This window comes from Pseudopipra pipra, chromosome 3, assembly GCF_036250125.1.
Source record: "Pseudopipra pipra isolate bDixPip1 chromosome 3, bDixPip1.hap1, whole genome shotgun sequence".
NCBI classification, from domain to species: Eukaryota; Metazoa; Chordata; class Aves; order Passeriformes; family Pipridae; genus Pseudopipra; species Pseudopipra pipra.
Window position 1 is genome coordinate 85,608,041 of NC_087551.1, and position 21,792 is coordinate 85,629,832.

Here is a 21,792-nt window from a genome sequence, read left to right on the forward strand (position 1 = left end):
TTTCTTTCCTCTGTTTTCAATTAAGTTATTGGTAAGTTTTACATTATTTTTTTTTGTATTTGAAGAATAAAAGGACTACTCCAATCTACCTTCTATATCCTACTTCATGAATTATATATATTTTTATTATACTCTTTCTCCTAAACACTTCCTAATTATTCAAGCACAATTCCAATTTCCTTACTTCTGCTTTATGAGACTAAGTTCCTAAGAAATAAGCACTCAGACTACTGATGAATGAATATTGATTACACTGAACACAGCAAAACACAAAGCAATCTTCAAGTGACATGTATTGTAAACAATCAAAAGGCTGCTGTTTTTCATGATTTCAGAAGTAAGACTGAGAAATTCTACTTTGAATAAATGGCTTCCTAAAAATTTGAACCAAGACTGCAATCAACCTGATGGTTCTGTCAGGCAAGAAGAGAACTTCCTACCTCCAATTCAGCTTGTATACAGTATCTATTTAGACATAATTAACAGTTTGTTTTTTTATTTTTCTGAGGGTTTTTTTTTGGTGGGGCTTCTTTTGTTTGGTTGCTTTTTCTTTAACAAGTAAATGTATCCCAGTATTTGATCTTGGAAGTCCTTTGGGAACAATTGTATCATACTAGCAAGTAATACTCAGTGCACTTTGGGAGCCTTCACCAGCCTCATCTTTAAATGAAAACTGTAAACAAAGCTCTTCAATGAAGAATGTTCTTCATCCAAGCTGTTAAAGTTGAAATCTAATGCCCCTTTGTTTTCTCTGAAATAAGGCTGCAAGATTAAATTATATGTTGGCTGAAAACTGACAATGAAGCTCTGCAAACAGAAATTATCTTATATATTAAACAGTACAAGAAGCTACAAGGAAAAACATGGTAACATTAAAAAAGATGGAATTTTGAATGTCAAACTTTTCACATGATACCTAAAGAAGTACAGCATTTCCATAAACTCTGAGGCATGAGACACTAACCATATCATATAACAAGATCCTTGCATTGGTTTCAATCTTCTGAAAACATTTAACTGCTCGTGGTACAACAATAAATGTCTTTCCTTCTGCTTTACATCATCGTATTTTTCAATTTGATAGTTAATTCTTTTTAGCTATATCGTACTATAGCATATCCTGCACATACTGAATCATCTCATTTTAGTTCATTACACATTGCTTTACAAAGCAGTGTGTGCTTGTAGTATGATCATACTTCACCTTGGCAAAAAGATTATTAATGATCCTATAGTTCTCAGGTTTTCAGGCCTATTTTCCTCCTGCTGAGCATTTACATGTTACTCTTCCACAAGAGGCTACTGCCTTGTCTTCCAACAATAATATTTTTTTCCAGATGGTCAAATTTCTAATAATGCTATACCACTGCTGGCCTTGCCAGTAAGCTCACAACTATTACCTAGAATTGGAGATAACTTGCTACAGCATAGTAGTATTTAACTCTCAGAGGGGAGTGGACAGAAAGCAGGGCCAAATTGTCAAAAGAGGCAACAACTCACCAGTTAAACGGAGAAGTTAGAAATAATTTGAATAAATTGAAGTATTTTACAAATAGTAATGGTTTTATGTGTCCAGCACAGCAAAAGGCAAGAATGAAATGAAGACATATGGATTCATATATGTTTACACAGCTATTTTTCCACTGAGATCAAAAGAAAGCCAGTTCCCTGACATTTAAAGATCTGTGTGTGATTCTGTTGTTTACTGCACAAGTTCTAATAAGAACCTGAGTCACGATTAACCTTTAAAAAGAAAAGGAAAAGACAACTTCGGAAAGGCATTTCATCCATTAGTAACTAATCCTGACAAAACAAACTTTAGAACACCAAACATTACCAAAATAACAATTTAGCATCTTTAAAATGCGTACTGTACTAAAAGGCTATTTTGTTTTTTCTAGAGAACATTGCAGAATATCTGCAATGAAATTATGGTTAAGTATGAATCATTCCTCTGACACCAATGTCAATGTTAAGTTCTAATTAAGACTTCAGAACTTTAAAGAAAACTCCGTTAAAGCTTAAGTTCAAACTGAGCTGACCATTTTCCAACTGGTGCATTACTCATTCCATATCAGCTACTTGCCAAGTATGTTATGCTCTTCAAATTTATGAAGTTGTTCATTTGAAGATCATTCAGTCTGCCTGGAGTAGCAATAACAATATCCACACCTTTGGTAACCACGTCTATCTGTCCCTTTCGGTCCCCACCGCCATATATGCAAATACTGTAAAATAAAATGTTTTAGAAGTAATTTATTAAGTCTCAACTAAAATCAATACTTTTCATATAAATGCCAACATATTGCTTCATTTTAAAAAGTATTACCTGGTTCTAACAAGAGGAAGGAATACAGTAAGTGTGACTGACAGTCACAATAATTAATGAAATTAGCACTGAATGACATTCCCTCAACAGTTCACCAATACTCTTCTGCTGAAACTGCAGTGAAAACAATCATTAAAGGAATGAAGACAGCTATTAAGCTTGAGTATGTTTTGGGTTGTTGTGAGATACTGGATCCGAATCTCACTGAATTATTGATATGGGTTGGAACCAACTCACCGTGAGTGTGTGTGGGGAAGGGCTGGGGCTAGACCTGCAGGTACATGGTAAGGTCTGTCTTATCTCTTAAGGCCTGATGAGAGCACATAGCCTGCAGCTAAGAGGGCTGGGTCCCTGAGAGCTCATGGCAGAGCTGAAGGCTTTGTAGCCGAGCTGTCAGTCAAGGCAGACCTGCCTGGTAGCCCATCCACAGCACACCCCTGCAGCCTGTGACTGCTACAGCACAGCTCACTCTGGCCTGAAGGCACTGACTGGATATCCTGCCTGGGAGGGAAAACTTAACTCTATATAGAGTCCATGTGTGCTCTCTCTCTTTACTCCTGCAGCCTGCACCATGCGAATCATTGAATCTTGTCAGTAACCATTTTTCCTCTCCTCTCTCCTTCTCTCTTTCTTTACCCTTTTAATCTGTTTTCTTCTTTTACTCTTTTCCTTCTCTTGTGGGTAACTTAAAATCAATGAATTGTGTTTTACTAAAACACAGTGGTATACTGATTGTTTGCAGTGGGTGTTTTCTGTGAACTGAATTTTTGCGGTGGGTGTTTTAGCAAAATGGTTGTATTTTACTCCCCAGAAAAACTTTTGCCAAAATACCATATTTTTCTCACTAAATTAAAAGAATTTCTCTTAGAGAACAGTGTGTGACTCTTTCTCTGGATGCGAATTCGAGGTTAAAACAAACCAAAAGGCTTTTAAAAAGTCTCAAACAAAATGTAACTGTGCCGGGCAGCTTATGGTTTAAAATCTGGAGTGTAACAGTTGTTCTGAAAATATTTACACAAAAAACAGACGAAGGTGTATGAAAGGATTTTCTAAACAGTACAATCAAAAGTCAGATGTTTTGCTGTTAAGTGAAGATAAGACTTATTCCGAATGCTATACAAAGTTAACTAGATACACTAGAGAGTTAGGCTGTTACTCAGAAGAAACACAAAAAGGCTAGAGAAATGGACTGATAGAAATCCCACAAAGGTTAAACAAAAACAAGGATGGAACTATCCCATGACTGAGGGCCACCATGCTAGAAGATAGCTTTACAGAGAAGACCTGGGTGGGCAAGAAACTAAACATTATTCAGCAGTGTAACCCCACAGAAAAGAAAGCCAGCTGTATATTATGGAGAAGGTAGCCAGCAGAACTCATAGCTAGAGCTCGTTATTCCCCTTTATCCAGTACTTGTGACACCACACTTCAAGCACAATATCCAGTTATAGTACCCCCTGCCTCTATTACAAGACAAGCATATTCATTCTGGAACAAGTCCAGCAGGCAGCTACCAAGATGGTCAAGAAGATGTACATGACATGACATGACAAGCAATGCATGACATGAGAAACTGGTAACCACGCTTGTTCATCCTGAAGAGGAGAAGGATCAGGGAGATCTTACTGCTGTCTACAACACAATTATTTTACTAAGTGAATTAAGTTATAAGTATTAGGACAAAAAAAAAAAACTTACAAAAAAACCACTTAACAAGCAAGTGAGAAACAAGCTTACCTTTTAATTCCTTTGTATGCATACTTTGAACACTCTGCTTCCACTTGAAGTGCCAATTCTCGAGTGGGAGCAAGGACTAACATTCCTGGCCCCTCTCGCTGATCTTTGCTTCTACAAACAAAGCACATATAGAATGTGGATATATAAGGATAGGCAAATTCCATCACATCTGACATCAAACATTTATATACTGTCCAAAACTTCCTCGGTACACTGCTGCTAGCAGAATCTATGGTGACAAATTTGGGACTTATTCCACCAGGTTTATATTTTTTTCCAATTTATGATTTTTATTTCTTTACTAGAAAATCATTGCACAGGGGGTGGGTGTGGGGAGAAGTATATGCAGCTAAACAAGTCAGACATTTGAGCAGTCCTTACATTGGTTGTGAAGTCAAGTGAATGAATCCAGGCATTAGGTATGCTAATGTCTTCCCAGTACCAGTCTGTGCTATACCAATAAGATCAATTCCCTGGAGTATGATCGGCCATGCCTGTGACTAACATAAAATAAAAAATACTCAAATGTACTTTTTACTTTTCTCTTAAGCTTCAGTTGAAAAGTCATCAAAATTGAAGACATACCTGAATTGGTGTAGGCTTTTGAAAACCAACTTTTCTTATATTAGTCATAATATCAGGATAGTGCTCAAATGCATCTTCAAATTTACAAACAGGATTGGGAATGCAGCGCTTTTCACCTTCTTTTAAGTCATCACAAGTTATATTATTATTTTCTTTTCTGTATAGAATTAAAGCAGTGCAATTTCTTTAAAGTCTCATAATCTGAAAAAGTAGAGCTAACACAAAAGATTGCCCTTCTTAACTTTTTTTAAATTCCTGGAACAACAAAAAACAATTTCAGGCTCTTGAATGGGTGAATTATTCTTCTAATTCTTAAGTAAGTCTTACTATACAAACACTTCTCCTGCAGGCATCAATTACCACTCTTTCTTAAGAATGACTAATTTGAAGTTACATATGGCTATTAACATGAACTGTAGTCCTGCCATATCAGACTACAAGTATACTCTATTACAAATTAAGTAACTGTGATGAGTTTTTAAACCTAAAGACAACCCAGAATTCAGAGGAATGGATTGGCCTTCTTAGTCAGAATCCTATATTCCGACAAAAACCTTCCCCAGATATTTGCAGAGCAGCTCCCTGGATACTCTGCAGAATACAAACAGAACAATTTAGGAAAAAAGTGATCAGCAAGATAAGCTCAAAAAAACCCCCCAAACAAAACAAAACCCAAAGCACAACACAAATAAAAAACTACATTTAAAACTCATCTTCCAAGGCTCCCCCCAATTAAGAGATATTAATATGCATAAACATATTAATTTCAGTCTTGTACTCTTCTGCAGATTCAATTCAGTAAAAAGTTTTTTCTTCAAGTGGGGTGTAACCTAGGAAAAGAATGGGCAATTCAACTTCCCCTCATGATTATGGAATTAGTTTTTTTCAATTACTGTCTTTTTTTCCTTAAAGCAAACAGACTGGATGAAACAGAAAAAATATTCCTTTAGCACACAAGTGCTATTCCTCAATATATGTTCTGAACCTATGGAACAATGTTCTTTAATTCTGACTAGCTCTAACAATAACATATACATATACTTTAAGTATCAGTTCCATGCTTTGCTCCCTGTGGCAGTTTCTCTGGCATGCAAGAAAAAAAAAGACACCTTGCAAAAAGGAAAGTAGTAAAAAGTTAACACTTCAATAATGTTCACCAACTTCATCAGAACTACTGAAAAGGGTTGAAACTGTTACCAAGGCCTGAACTGAATCACTTGAAACAGATGATCTGTTTTCCTTGCAAAGTACTGATGGAGATTGTTGGATCAAAGTGAATGGATACAGTCAACTGAAACATGTACTAACCAGGATGTACTTGTAAAGACAAGATAGAAAGGAAGACAACAGTAATAGAAGTTGGAATTTTGTTTTGAAGATGGTATTTGACTAAAATACATCTGGTAAAAATGGTAGCCAAGAGGTATTAAACATGGGAATAATCTTATTTGGAAGGACCTAGAAAATATGAACATGTTGTCTCCATGAGAGGCAAAGAAACAGTCAAAAGCCAAGTGAAATGTCTTGAGAATTTTCTGTTCTGAAATTTAAATAGATCAAACACTTTTAGAGAAGTAGATAATACCTAATTTTCCAAGCAACTAATAGTAACTCATCTGCTAGTTATTGTTTCATTCCAAGAAAGACTTCTTAAGAAGATCCCAACATTAATGCTTCTGTCTCAGCATTTCATCTCCTACTTTCTAGGCTTTATACCTTAAAAGCAATTTTTGCCAAGCAGATGATTCCCTAAAGAAGTGATCTTACCGCCACAGTTTCACTTCTTCTTGTGACATAGATGCGGTCCTTGATGATTCTTTGTAGAAGTTTTTCTCAATTGGAGGCAAGTCTTCAACAATCAGAAAAATGAACTTGAATCAGCAAGAAGTAATACAGATTCAGTGCTAAAGCTTAAGATGGAAATTCCCAAACCCCGACAGTGCCTTAAGCTAGGAGACTAGTTAAGTGATAAAGACTATTGTTGCTCATATAAAAGATTAAGGTTGAGACAAACACTTCAGTATCTGCAAAAGAGCCATCTCCGCACATTTCAAGTTCTAAAATAGTTTCTACTAACACGTATAGTCTAATATTTAACAATTCTCAGATTTTTTTTTCTGTGGCCACATATCAAATAACATTATTTTCAAGGGGTGAAGTCAAAATGCCAATTGAGTAGCAGGTTTAAGTCTTCCACGACAATCACAGTGTTCTCCATGACCAGACTGAGAAGTGCTAAAATGATCGCTTCACTGCAAATGCTTAACTAGTTTGGACAGCGAAAGATTCAGTTATCTCAAAGCAAGAATTAAAAACGCATAAGCATTCAACAGATTTATCACATAAAGACAAGTATCACACAATCAAAATTTACAACTAACCTGCCCACTTCATAGCTTCATATTTGGCTCTGTTTTCTCGAAGAGAGTCCCAGTCAATCACTGATTTCTTTGGGTTATTTTCAGGCTTGAAAATGTCTAAGGTTTTTCCTGCGAAGTTAGTACCAAAATGATGCTGTTTGATGGAATCTGTTGCAGTGTGTGGGACAAATCTCTCCCCTAATTTTCTTTTTCTATAGTAAGTCCTCATGTATTTTGAATAGGCATGAAATATATAACTACAAAATTCTTTCCTAGGTCTCTGCCCTGAAATATCGCTCAAACCTGTACAAATTCAGTTCTGATAAAAAAAGGGAAACATTTCAACCTCTTTAGCTACTTAAATAATGTAATGACATGTTTTGAAATGCTGCTCCTCCAGCTATAAATAAGCCTTGTTGTGCAGCAGGCTTTTAAAAAACTTCTGAATCCAGTAGATGATATGCAGACAGAAAGCTTTAAGAGCTACAAGAGCAAAGTTTACTTCAAAAGCACCCAACACCACCACAATAAAGTCTGAGTCTAGTTATATTCTGTACTTCTTCTTTGATGAAGCAAGTCAGAAAGTAAGGTTTTACACTGAAGATATAAATGGCAACACAACCATGTGGAAAATCAGTGGAAAAGCAGGAAATACAGGGAAAACACAGTCACACATACTAAGGAAGTCTTAACTATTTCTAGTCTTGAAACATACTCATCCACCTTCTGAGGCACTTCTAAAAACAAAACAGAGAACTACCCCATTCCTTATTCTAATGCTGGAATACAGCCCTTAGATAACTTCTCCCTCATCAGTTCCTCAGATCAACAACTATGGATGGTGTTTGCCTGTGCAAAAATTGTTGGGAACACATACAAGACATACCAATAATACAAGCAGCATCTCAACGTACAATAATTATTTATATATCCACATAACAGACAAAGTTAACACAAGAAAACCCAGTAAAGCCAGGCATGAAGTGCAACATCAAATCTTAAACATGAACTTCCCATGAAAGTAGTAAGATGTCAGCACTGCCCATGCTATGATCAGCACTTTACAGACTACCATTACAAATGTTTACTGAATTTTAATACCCTACAGATACTACATTAAAGCTTACACTAGAACCAATACAGGTATTTTGAAGGAATCAGATTGATAACGCAACACACCAAGTGGTATAACATTCTGCATCCATTAAAATTGTTGAAAACATACAGGAACAGATTTTCACAGAAGCCTGGCATTTGGGGTGAGAGGAGGGGAAAACTGACCATAGCTGAGAAAGATGGATGTCTAGGTATTTCTGTTTTAAGGAGGTATGCCTCTGTCCCAGAACAAGGTAAAAGTTAATTCACTTCGTAAAATACTAATAATATAAAAACATCCACCAAACTACAAAATATATGGAAAGACAATCCATAGTATTTTTCCCCCCAAAACCACATTTCTTGCCTTTCTCAGTCCAAGCTCTGTTGTTCTGGCCAGAACTTGTAACAGCATTGTCAATCAACATCTTGGCTTTGTTTTGCACATCAAGACTGCCAAAAATCTTTACTTCAGCTCCATAGGTTCCTCTTGTAACCTGTGTTCACAAAACATTACTGACTTTTTTTAATACTGCAAAGACTATATAAGAACATATACTGAAACAAGTATTTTACCCTTTTTTACCACAAATTTAAATTCTCCTCCCAAGAAAAGGCCCCTTATTCCCTTTTCTAAAAGAAAAGGAAATAAATGCATACTTAAGGAAAAAAAAACAAACTAATAACCTTTTCCTATTTTCACATACCATTCAAATTGCACTCTCAATTCCACTTCCTTTTTACCAATTCTTGTAAAACAGTGGAATTATTAAGCTACTGAAACACTCTTCAGCTTCCTGCAATAACTGGTTTACATGGAAACAAAACCATGTTCCCAACAGAGCCCAGGTCTTGAAGACACATAGCACATGGTACCTTTATCCTGGAACCTGAAGAATCCTCAAGTTCTTTAATTTTAGTTCCGCCCCTACCTGTTATAAAGATACACATCAGGCATTACAGAGATTTAGGACAAACTGCCAAAAATTACACATTAAGTATTTTGGTTGTGACCAAAACCCAAGAGCTTTATGGGTGCATGAATCTACAGAGAAAAGAACTTTTGACACCAAACTGATGGAATATGTAGGTAACTTTTTCTGTCAGTTTAACCAAACACGAGGTGTTTGTGTAGGAGAAGGCTCCTCAGTTGAAGAGATGGAGCAGTTAAACTAACTCAAAAGACTGCCACCCATCCTCCATATGACTAGAGAGTGGCTCCAGCCCACTTGCAGACTGCTGGTCACGAGAAACAGACGTCAAACCAACTACTCTAGGGAGAAAAAGTTTCCCTGGTGCGTGGGAGAAACCCTGCAAAAGCACCCTGCCGTGGGTGGGGCCCTTCCACGACTGGAGCTACGGAAGGCAGGCGTGCCCTCCCTCGGGACAGAGGTGCTCTCCTCCTCCCCACTCCCTGACGGCAGCGGCCCAAGCACCTGGGGCGCAGGGGCGTACTCGTCATTACCTATGAGAGCCCCGACCAGGGCGCTGTCGAGGTGGAAGCACAGGGGCGCCTCGGTGTCCCGAGCCCGGCCGGCGGCAGCTCGGGGCCTCCACTGCCGCGCCGCCCGCCCCGGGCCGCCGGAACCGTCACCACCTCGCGGCTCCCACTCCTCCCCTGCGGGGCCGTCCGCGCCCCTCCCCCGCCGCCCGCAGCCCCTCCGTCCCCCGTCGCCCTCGGCGGGGGCGCGGCCCCGCGGAGAGGTGCCCGGCGAGCGGCACTGTGGGCCGGCGGCAGCGGCGGCCCGCGGCCGGCGGGGCACAGCCCGCTCTTCCTCGGGGCTCGAGTCCCAGTCGGACATGGCGACCGCCCCCCGCCCTACGCCGCTCACGCGGCGGGATTTGGCGCGCCTCAGCCGCGGGGCGCGCTGATTGGCCGGGGCGGCCGCTAAGCTGTGATTGGCTGGCTCCGCGCGGGTGGGCGGGTCTATGGCCGTCCCTCAATTTTTTCAGGGAGTCACAAAATCACGGGATCAATCAAGTTGGAAAAGTCGTCTGCGATCGTCGAGTCCGACCTGTGACCGAACACCACCACGTTAACTAGACTGTGACACTAAGTGCTATGTCCGGTCTTTCCTTAAACATCTGCAGGGACGGTGACTCCACCACCTCCCTGGGCAGCCTATTCCAATGTCTAATCAGTTGTTTTTTAGGCAGGGTCCTGTACTTCTATTGTACGGAGCTGAACAGGAACATTTAGCTATGTGTGTTTAAGGATGCACATCACTGCCTGTGCCTGGCATGGCAATGTGCTGAGTAACCCAACAGGAAAGACTTCTCACTGCAGTCTTCTGACCCTTCCCTACCATCTCTGTGCACACATGAAGCAAGGCTGCCTCATTTAACACAAGAAGAGCATGCATACATTTGCCTTTATTCCTGACCTGTGTTTATTCTTAAGGAGAGCTTGGTAGTGTTCATATAACCTGTGGGTACAAATGGCTGACACGGAAATCTCCTTTCTGGCAACTACATCTTTAAATTTCAGTATCTAAGGTTCCATTCAGCAGAGAGGCAGGAGATCACCTGTACTTGGAGATGTCTGGCTCTGATTTTGAAGCTTCCATAGAGGCAGTAACTTCACTACAGCACGGACTCTCTATATTTAGTATTTTATACTCAATTAATGAAGGTTGCCTTCAGCAGGGCTGTGGGAAGAGCACACTGGGGAAAGAAGGTGTGTCATGAACGATTGTTTTAGATTTGGTGCAGTAACATTCTAGAGCAACTTTCATGGCTGAATGCAGAAGAAAGGGCTTCACCTAGGCCTCAGGTTAAACTGAAGTGCCTTCCATGAGGAATCCTGCTCCCTGCACAGGTCTCTGATTGCTAATCCTGAATCAATTGCCATTTATCTAACAGGGAAGGCAGTAATAACTTCCACACTCATTTTCATAGAGGTGCTGCAACATTAAGTAAACTTTGCTGTAAACAGTTATCAGAAACTGAACATGTCAGACTGGTTCCTGTGCATTTTATTCTAATGAACTTCTTTTGTGATGTTCATTTAATAAAAAATTACAAAACTTCAAAAGGAAAACAATGACCAAGTTTAATTTTTTTTTTCTTGCTTGATATGTGGTCACACCAAACAATCTTTTATGTAAGGAATAAAATGAGTAAGCATGGTACTTTTCAAATCATTTTTATTAACAACAATATGGATTCAACTTTGTCAAGAATTTACAATTAACATTGTAATGTACTGGCTAATGTTGCAGTGTCAGTGGAAGCAGCCATCGTGCTTTCTAAGCCTGCTACAAAACTGTCTTTTGGCTTTCAAAGAAGTCAAAAATTCTTCCAATAGCAGATGATATTGGGTATGTCTGGAATTGTCCTATGTGTGGCCACAACTGAATGAATGGCCACATTTGCATCTAGATGAACGGACAGGAAAATATTGCATGATTCCACTGACATTGCAGGGGACAAGTCTTATTTCAAAAACTAATTAACCTTTTTAGACAGTGACAGGACGTCATGTAATGTTGTAATCCACTTGAATTAAGTCAATTAACACACTTGGAAAAAAATGTGAAGCAGAAATATCTGGGACAAATTCTTTTCTGACCTGTATTTCATTCAAGCCTAGTGAATCCAAAAGGATTGCATGACATATGAGTCAGGATAAAAGTTGGCCCAGAGAGGCAAGTTCATTTCTGGTATATGTGGGTTCAGTTCCTTTAAGGTCAGTGGAACTGAGCCTGGTTATCCCAACGGAGGCAGAGCTTCACTCAGTTGGGCAGTGAATGCATTGAAGTCAGCGAAGCCATCCAAGGATGAATTTAGCCTCAGGTGTTTAAACCCTTTTTTCATTCCTTTGCTGTTATATTTTCCTGCTTGCTCCAATTTTCTGATTATTCTCTGTGCTTTTTAAAATTGTCCCTTTGCTTCTTCCCTTTTTACATCAGTACTTTGTGCGTTATTTTTTATATAGTCAATGTGACATGGGTAAATTCAGCTAAGTATTAGTTTCCTCAGGAAATAACTGGAATATTACCATTTTCACTTTAAACAGATGCCCAACAAAATCAGGATTTGAATCTGAGTTCCCATTTCAAGAAAAATTCTTGAATTTCATAAAATGAATGAATTCCATAGAATTTTTGCTTGAGTAAGGATTGCAGGTCCCAATCCAGAAATACTACAGTACATCAGATGGTCTACTATACATCAGCCATTCAGCATGATTTGACTTATCACAAAAGCAGGTGAATTACTCATCACCATACTATAATAAGAGCAGTCACTCTAATAGGATTATCTCAAAAACATGGAACAACTGTGGGCACTGTGAATAAAAGTGTATGATCTTTGCAATCTCGAACCCTAGGCTAAAACATCATATTCATATTTAAATAAAAAGTATAGATAATATAAGCCAGGAGCAAATACAAATTCTTAAAGAAATAATAGTCATCAAAATTATTCAGTTCTCCATTCAGGTAGAAGAACATGCTGATCAGAAAACAGTTATTTGGATAATGCTTAATTCCTGAAGCTTTTACCTAAGTTCTAATTCTCTCGTCCAACAATCCTCAAGTGGATTGTAAATCAGAAAAAAAATTGTCTTTTGTCCCGACTCATGAACACTTCTTATTAGCTGTCATGAGCTGGATTTTATTAAGCAGCTCAGAACAAGACTTGAAAAGCCAGACAGGCCCTTCTTTTGTGAAACTAATGAATGATTGTCAGTCATGACACTGTCTTTCAAAGAGAGAGCATAGAAACAGGAAACTCCGCATGAGGAAATATAAGTAAAACTTATAAAAAATCCAAACAAACAATTCTTCCTCTTTAAAATTTCATATATTCACTACTCTTTCTATTTCCTATCAATATTATGTTAAAAAACCCTATATGATAAGACTTGCAGCTGCAAAAATAATAATGATGAGCATAAAAGAAAACAAATTAGGATTTTAAACTATAATTTGAAAAGATATGATCTTCTAGATTTATTAGTACTTTGTAAAGATATTAACATTTTCATACATCATTTATAGAACTTATTCTTTTGTGCACAAAGTTGTATTAAATAAATTAACTTAAAATTAGAAGGACTCAGGCATGTCATTTAAGGCAAAAATACCAAGTTTCTGTGAGATAAATTATCAGCAAAACCCAAGGCCCTGTTTCTGTGTGGAATTGGTACAGGCAGGGGCAATGCTCAGTTATCCCATTGATGCAATGTGGTGCAATCATCTGCTTACATAGATGAAGGTGGAAAAGTGGTGTTCAATTCATGATGCCTTGATTTTTCAATCTCCTCAAGGAGGGGCAGGGAGTTTCATCACAGGCACACAATTGCCATGTGCCCGATCTCTTTCTCCTTAACTGAACCCTAACTGCATATTTATGCTTAGGTCAGCAGGAGGCTTCATGGGAAAGGCAAGAAAGGCACCATAAAGAGTTAAGAAAAAGGAAAAGAAAACTAAAAAAAGATTGTAAGTTTTTAAATTTTTGATAGTTTAAACTTACAGATCTGTCCGGATAAACTGCAGACATTCAAATAAGTTAGTAGTTAAGTGAACTGAGATGTGAAAAAAAAGTATTTATCCTCACAAAATTACTGTTGTAATCAGGCTTTAGTATGATCAGATTGCAAGTAAAGAAAACAGGAAAGGCTGAACGTGGTAAATTATATGGCAAATCAGCAGTGAGGAAATTGTGCTTCAAGGTGTCTTTCAGGATTTAACAACTGAAGTTTGCTCCGGTGTAAGCCATGGAACACAGTGTACCGTCCGTGGACCCCATATAATGACACAATATATACACTCTACAGTTTGCATGTACTTTCACATAATAAAATTGTCATGTAACATCCAGGAATACTTCTTTAAAGGAAATATGGAAGCAGAAGTTACAATGGATTCATAGTAAACAGATCAGGTCCTTCACAATACAATCTACAGCATTTAGCCACGGTTAAGACTGGAGTGATGTTTTTGATGTACATAGTAAGTTCCCAGTGGGTCTGGGCCTTGAGAACACACTGCCCTGAGTGAGCTGGCACTGGCACCCCCATACATTCGGTATTCCTGGTGCTAGAGGGAAGCTGAGCCCAAACTGGGTTGTCTACAAGCCTGTGGTGCAGGTGGGGTGTAAATCTGAGAGGAGGCCACACACAGAAACTTCATTCAGCTGGGAAAGGCAGCAGGCTGTTTAGGCTGCGCAACGGTTCTCCCAATAGGAAAGCATTGTTGGGGATGTGCAGAGAGGCACTAACACTGCTCCTGCATCTCAGCAGAAGTGAAGTGTAGGTTAGGGTAAGAAAAAAAAGAGGATGTATCAGGCAGGAATGCTCAGTTTGATGTAGGCTTTGAATCTGAAAAGTTGGGTATTCGGAGGAAGGAGTCTGAAAGCTCTGTCTTGGAAAGTTCACAAAAAAATGACTGCCATTGGGACACAGTGTTAAGATCTAAGAGTGTTACCACTTTCCCTCTCTCTCCTCATCACCTTTTATTAAAAAAGCAACAAACCCTTGCCTTAATTTTTTTTATTTTCAGTTAAGGCGATCTTATCTACTTCTATTTTAATTTCTGATTGCCTATGTGGCTTTTTTTTCAAAATAGCACTCATTATCTGTGGGGAAAAAAAAAAGTAACTTTTCCCCTCTTTACCTTTCTTGTTTTATGGGATAATTTCCCTTCCTGCCTATCTAAATCTGTGTTATTATTTATTTCCACATTGATTGTGTTGTCTTTCTCTCTCCTCTGTTCTGTCCTCTTTAGTTTTACTTTGTATTTCAGTTCCTTGTTTTCCCTCCTTTCTCAGCCTTATGAAGTGCTGTCATAGTATCAGATTGGGACTGCAAGGAAAATTGCCAAAATTTCCACAGAAGGAAATATTGCTTCTAACATGAAGGCAGCGCCTGCTTCCTTCCCTCACCTATTGCTGCCAAAATGGTTCAGATTCACAAGACAGCTTCTCAATGAGACTGGGAGGAGCGATTCCCCTGAATTCTCAGTGTAGCCACCCGCATTATCCCCTTCTGAGGCCAGCCCCAATCCTTAAAATACAAACTTTTTGTAGCAAAATAGTTTTCTTTTTATGAAGAACAATGTGACAGTGGTGTGTCAGGTGCTTCTGCCACAGCACTAAATCACCAAAAATTGGATGAATGTTAACCTATTTTTTTTCAGAGCTAAAAATAACTGATTAATGATGAGCAAATATGTGTATCTTGCAACTGGCAGCCATTTCTAACCCCGCATTTCTAGCCATATTACTGATTTCCTTGGTACCTTGCTAGCAGCTGTAGATAATTTTTTTGTTGTAAACATAAACTATCATCTAAATCAGGACATTATATATATATATTTAATTAGTTCAGAAGCAAAGTGCTTTAAACCTTACCATTTTCACTTCTGCCCTGTAGCGACGGCACTATGTCTAAAATGCTCAAATTTTTGATTTTTTTTTTCTTTTTGATACATCCTGCAGCATTAGCTTTGTAGGCAACTCATTATTTAAACCTACCATACTTCATCAAAGGCTGCCATACTGTAGGTGTAAATTTGGATGCTAGCCATCACTTAAACATGCATTTTCATGCAGCTAGGAAATATGGGCTCATTCAACTGCTTTGCAGATTCATCCCGATTTTTGTGATTTTATCTTATTAAAAAGGCTTACAAAATAGTTCATGCTATGATATGTATGACTAGAGGAATGAACCAGCCAATGAAGAAAGCCAGCAAGCTGTTATTTAAGTTTGACATGGAGCAGATTGAGTGCTTCTGTACCATCCCCTGGCTTGCAGATGCTTTGAGATGACCTTGATATTCCAGTCCTTAGAGAGTCAGCAGAGAGAGTTGTTTCCACTAATGGGCGTGAGATGGCTTCAGTAGTCTCTGTTCCTGCCTCTGTCTCCAACTCTTCATCAGTTATAAATAATTTTGACTCCCTCCATTTGGAGTATACATCTTGGCTACCTCTGGAACCACTGGAGTCACTGCCAGCAATCTGTATATTCAGTTCTTCTGTAGACTGTATAAGATTTTGTACAGATAAAGATTTTCCTAAGTCCATTTGCACCACAGGTTTAACTGAGAGCAAAGATTCCCCCTCTGTATCCAGACTTTTTCTCCACGTGAGATCCTTTGTTGCACTGGGCTGTGCAACTTGTCCATTATCCTTTGATGCAACAAGGCAAGCGGTGACATTGGAAATATTTTCCTGTGTGGTTACAGGAATAATATGAACAGGCTCAGGCTTATTGATATGCTTCATTGATGAGAAAGGTGGTATTTGTAATGTTGTCGGAGTTGCTGGCTTGGTTGCCTGGTTTATTTGGTTTGATGTATTATTAACTGTTGCAGGTCCATCATTTGGCACTTGTGTTGCTTGACTATGCATAGCTGGACTGAAAGCATAGTAAGCCTGAGTGCTAAATTCATTTGGTGTCAGTATAAGCTGTAGGCCACGAGGCAGATTGGCACTAGCTGATCTGGATACACATCCACTAATTTGTGCAGAATTAGATAAATCTTTGCTGTCTGATGGACTCTGATAATCAGAAGTCTGCTCACATTCAAAAGCTGGCATTTGAAATGAAGCCAAAGTGAGCGCAGATGCAGATCCTTTTCGCAAAACTTGTTGATAAATATCTAATAGACAGTCCAATTTTGACTCAATGGATTGTACCTATAGAAAGAGAGGAAAAGGTTGACATTAGTAGCAAATACTAATTTAAAATGTTTGGAACCCAAGCAAAGAGAAAATGTGACTGCTGAAGAGAAAAATGAAGAGGTCTTGGTGTATGCTATTGACCCTTGAAAAAGAACGTCAAAAGCCATGTACATTTTTCACAAGCAAGGTTATAAAAGGGACAAAAAGGTTAAGGTAATACGATCCATATAAACTTTACTTCAACATATAAATGAAGCCGATATTAAGAACAAATATTTTACCTGTTCAGCTTTTGAAACTGGCAATGAAGTACAGAATAGGCATGAGCAATAAAGCAAGACCAAGCAACATAGATAATCACTCTACCTGTTTCTCCACTTTGACTACCCGCCCTAACATACTGAGGTCATCAGTTGTCTCATTCTCTGCAGGATTCTTTTCTCTGGTTCTTTTATCTGCTGTGATTTGTCCTTTCCCAAGAATTTGGTCAACACTGTAAGAGAAATCAAAAGCTGCTGCAATTCCTGAAACCAGTGATGATATGGAAGTGTTTGCTATATCCATACATTAAAAATTAAAATCACAGTAGTTCAAAAAAGCACTTGAAAAAAGAAGACAAACATAATTTTATTAATTAAAGGAAAAAACCCCAAAAGGAATGAATTTTGAGCATTTGAGACCGCTTTTCTTTTTTGTTGGCACTAACCAGGGGCCAGAACTTAGCCATCATCTGGGAGAGCCAAGGCTAGACTTGCTGAAAGGGGGAGGGAAGAGGTGGCCTCTCCAGCAGCCTGACATACCAGTGCCACCCTCAGCTTTCCCATCCTAACAACAGCCTCCAGTCCTGGAGGAATTATGAGTTTGAAGCAGGAATCTCAGCCCTGATACTGATAATGGTAAATATGATAAAATGTTGTGGGTTCTTTTTTTTCTTAATTACTATTGCCAGGAATCTATAGCACAAAACCTACATAAATACTACATTACCAGTAGTTCCCAATTTCTTTTATGTGAAAAGAGAAGACCTCGAGTGGGAGAAAGGCATATATCTTCCTCATCCTTTTGGCAGCCTCCTGACTAAATTCCTTGTTTGCAAATGCGCTTTACAGATAAAGGATTACCTTTTCTATTGTTCAGACTTCCATTTTCTGAGGACAGTTTAGATACAAGTTTTTTGGTTTGGTTTTGCCCACAATTACATTTCTGGCTCAGCTGTGTTCACGGAAAGAGAGGCTGTGTAACACAGAAATGTTGAACTTTGCCAATATACAGTATGCAGTGAATGACATTAGATGCTTATGCGTAGGACTAATTCTTTCCTTACCGTGACTGAAGACTCTTAATCCTGCATAACATGTCTAGATGACCTGCTGAATACTGTTCAATGACATCTTTGACATCATATGGGCGAAGCGTTTCCTTAAACTTTCTCTTTGCGACATGAAATTTCATAATTCTGTGGGTAAAAAGCATTTCACAGATTAATTTTCAACTGTTATGAAACAATATGATATATTTCACTGACAAAATTTGATAGCTATTTTTTAAATGGAAGGTATTTTAATACAGCTTTTACACAATTGTTTTTGTAAGTAAAAATGTGCAAGTACAAATGCGCTTGTATAAATGTGCTGTAGCTATCCCTTTGAATTGCTGTTTAAGAAAGTTCAAGTAATACTATTTTAACAACTGCAGAGCATGTTTAATATATCAGTATATACCTGTTTGGTTTTTATATGTTAGGTGGCTAATATGAAACATACTGAACTATATGCCTAACTTAAAACTGGGATTAGTTCCACTGACTAGAGCGGGATATCCTGTCAGCTACATTTGTGCTTATGCTACTTCTTTTCTTTAAAGACAAAAGGTTTCTTTTCTTTATAGAGAAAAGATTTCTCTAATGAGTGGATTACACAAGCATAGCTAATAGTATTCTCTTATTCATTTTAAGTTCTAGCTCTCTACTTTGGTAAAAAAAAAATTTTATGCACCTATTTCATTCTTCATCAGTTTTTATTTTTTAACTGACATTCAGGCCTAAGAATTTGTTTTTAATTTATTTGCCTGACTTAAAATCAAATTTTGCAGAAGTTTTTACATTTGTTCCCTACTGCAATATATTGAAATTGTTGCTTAATTAGCATTCATGATTTTTTCATGAATTTTAATGCAGAATACTAAGTTTCAGAAAACAGTAAATATCCAAAATTGATGAATGGCATTTTTTTTAATGTGAGAATTTCACAAGTTTATGTGGTTTGTGATATGTGAGCATGTGATGTCCACTGAGTAGCTCTTCTTAGAATGAAAAGCTTGATATTAAATTGTAAATTTTAAATAATAGAAATGGTAAATTCGGAAAGTAAATGACAGCGAGATTATTTTCCAGGTTAGCCGGTAAAACCTGAAGTTTTCCTTGGTTTACATAAGAACTGGAGAAGAGAGAAGAGTTCCATGCAAGAACTAGGAGAGAAGCCAAGGCATCAGGTGTGTTAGCTATTCTGGTCTGTGCTACAGAGCTTATGAATTCCCATTAGAACCAAACTGCTGATGTTTGCTATCAATTGCAATTAAAAAAGCAGAGACAGTAAATTGGTATCCTATTCCAAATGCCAATAGTTCATGCTAATATATTCCCTTTGTGCTAATTATAATATGTATTTGGCAGATGTAAGACAACAAACTGTAATAAAAATCAAAACATGGCTCTCACTCTCTGATAAAAATAGATTAACAATGTTTTAGTTTTTAGAAAAAAACATACTTCATGTAGTTAGGAGAGACATTATGATAATAGGTATGTAGAGTTTGATAGTATAGAGTGATCCTCTACTGATTTTTAATCATACATAAATATTCTTTCAAATAATGTCAGCCTTTTCTCACAGTGCTTAGACTGTTGATATTTCCCATTCTGGTAACTTTCAGTTAAAAATTGAAATTGTTTGTCACTTGTATAGAGCTTGAACTATGATTCTGATAATAGAAATTAAAAATGGAAAAGGCCTTTTAGGAGTAGTTCATCACCTTGACAGTTCAGGACTGATCTCCATGCAGTTTTAAATATATCAGATGATGCACTTTCCTCTTTTTGCATTGCCAGCTGGTTCAACAGACCAATGGCCTTTGGCATCTTTTGTAGTCTGAAGGCCTCTGAAGCTGGGATGAATCTGGGATGCTGATTTTATTTTCTTTTAGCTGTCAAATGATGCCAAGATGTTCAGTTCATAAGACCCTGACAACCCAATCTTCTGGAATCTAGTTCTTTATTTAGGTTACAAAGAACAAATGATGTAGCTGACATACAAGACGGTATAATTTTGTTGTTGTTATTATGTTTTTGTGGCCACAATTTTTTACCTCATGCTCTTGATACAGTAAAACTATGAAACTCTATTAGAAAAGCAGAGCCATAATTGAACAAAACTGAATTTACCACAACTGGGTGATTTTACAAGAGAAGAGACAGAAGACTAATTTTTATTAACAGCTATGGAAACTTTTTAATCTGCGTGCACAAAAGTCTTCATTACTGCTTTGCAGCTTTGTAACACTTTTTTTTTGCTAATCAAGGCAGTTTGTTTGTAATGTTCAGTATTCAAACACAGAATTGAAAGCATCACAGCTATATCAGTGAGGTGTAACTATACTATTTCTGGTTTAGGTATTAGCTCATGTGATTCCATCTTAATTAACTTAAGCAGAGTTTGGGACAAACACATATTGCTTACTTCTTTTCCTTCAAATATAAAAAACTTTACATAAACTGTGCAAAAAACCCCTGAAGTGTTATAAAAGACTGGCATTTTAAAGCCCTGCAAGTTAATTAAGAAAAAAAATTGGATTCTTTCAGTGATGGAGCCTAGTAACTGCTTTGCAGTTATTAAATTTGGATGAATTTCCATAGTTATTTGCTGTCAGTTTTTAAAACTCAGTTGCCTTCCTATATCTTGAAATAACTATGTGATTGGCTGTAATTGTAATCTTTACTGTGGAGATGGTGAAGCACTAGAACAGGTTGCCCAGAGAAGCTATGGATGCTCTATCCCTGGAAGTGTTCAAGGCCAGGCTGGATGGGGCTTTGAGAAACTTGGTCTAGCAGGATGTGTCCCTGCCTTTGGCAGGGGCGTTGGAACTAGATGATCTTGAAGATCCCTTCCAACTGACTCAAGCCATTCTATGATTCTATGATTCTATATGCTTGAACACCCATCTCGATAGATTATTATAATTTTGTAGAGTGTATGTTCCTGTGGGATAAAAACAAAGGGCTCAATTTTGCAGGGACAGGCGGGTAACCTACCCCTACAAAGAGGAGAAAATGAGCACAAAGTTATGCATGCTCAAATTATTTGGAGCAGCAGCCCTTAGGACAGGAGGGACAGGGCAAACGAGCCCGGGTTGTCATTTCCAGCGGTACCACCAGGGGGCAAACAAGACCCATCATATACCGAGCCGAGCCGCCACTGACTGCACGGAACTGCTGGTACTGGTCTGGCAGCAGTGACTGAAAGTAGGAATCAACCCCCAACAACAAAGCCCCGTAGTCCCCGTGACTTTTTAAAACATTGTTTGCATGTTTAAATCGCTGTATGACATGTAGTGCGGTGATGTTTTATAACTCAAATCTAATGCGATAGACAATACATGTTTGTAAGCCCACCCAAATCACAAGGACGACAATTTTCTGGTAAAAATTAGCCAAAAAAAAGTAGCTTGTTTCAGTGATGCATACAGAGGAAAGCAGAAAAAAAAGCAGACCAATACGTAAAAGTGCTTTGTCTAGAATTAATGTCTAAACCACAGGTCTCACTAATCTTATCTTGTACCCTGATAATTTGTGGAAAGTTACAGGTCCAATACCAAATGTTGTCTTATTGACTCCAGCAGCAAAAAGCAGCTCCCATTTCATTTCTCGGTTCTCAAATGCAAGATCAGCACTGCTCTGAAGTTACAATGTTTTCTGTAAATGCAGGTTGCATACCTTCTATGGCATTCACTGCATTTTTGTTTCCATTCATGTTGACCCTTCCATTATTAAAAGCTATT

The 21,792-nt window shown here is 38.1% G+C and overlaps 2 protein-coding genes across 4 annotated transcripts in view; both read right to left on the reverse strand.

The window, feature by feature from the left end:
* Window positions 1-11,346, reverse strand: part of DDX43 (DEAD-box helicase 43) — a 22,052-nt gene extending 10,706 nt beyond the window's left edge. Inside the window, exons 1-10 of the mRNA XM_064647399.1 lie at window positions 11,313-11,346; window positions 9,572-10,045; window positions 8,983-9,038; window positions 8,474-8,603; window positions 7,033-7,140; window positions 6,419-6,500; window positions 4,652-4,808; window positions 4,448-4,566; window positions 4,067-4,177; window positions 2,087-2,228 (exon numbers count right to left, since the gene is read on the reverse strand). Coding sequence (XP_064503469.1) covers window positions 2,087-2,228; window positions 4,067-4,177; window positions 4,448-4,566; window positions 4,652-4,808; window positions 6,419-6,500; window positions 7,033-7,140; window positions 8,474-8,603; window positions 8,983-9,038; window positions 9,572-10,045; window positions 11,313-11,346 — 1,413 coding nt within the window. The remainder of the gene's footprint in view (window positions 1-2,086; window positions 2,229-4,066; window positions 4,178-4,447; window positions 4,567-4,651; window positions 4,809-6,418; window positions 6,501-7,032; window positions 7,141-8,473; window positions 8,604-8,982; window positions 9,039-9,571; window positions 10,046-11,312) is intronic.
* KCNQ5 (potassium voltage-gated channel subfamily Q member 5) overlaps window positions 11,236-21,792 on the reverse strand; it is a 279,116-nt gene continuing 268,559 nt past the window's right edge. For all 3 annotated transcript variants that reach the window (XM_064650135.1, XM_064650134.1, XM_064650133.1), the window contains 3 exons: window positions 18,065-18,196; window positions 17,107-17,233; window positions 11,236-16,755 (listed from right to left, as the gene is read on the reverse strand). In XM_064650135.1, the coding sequence (XP_064506205.1) occupies window positions 15,814-16,755; window positions 17,107-17,233; window positions 18,065-18,196 (1,201 nt within the window). In that variant the 3' untranslated portion in view covers window positions 11,236-15,813. The remainder of the gene's footprint in view (window positions 16,756-17,106; window positions 17,234-18,064; window positions 18,197-21,792) is intronic.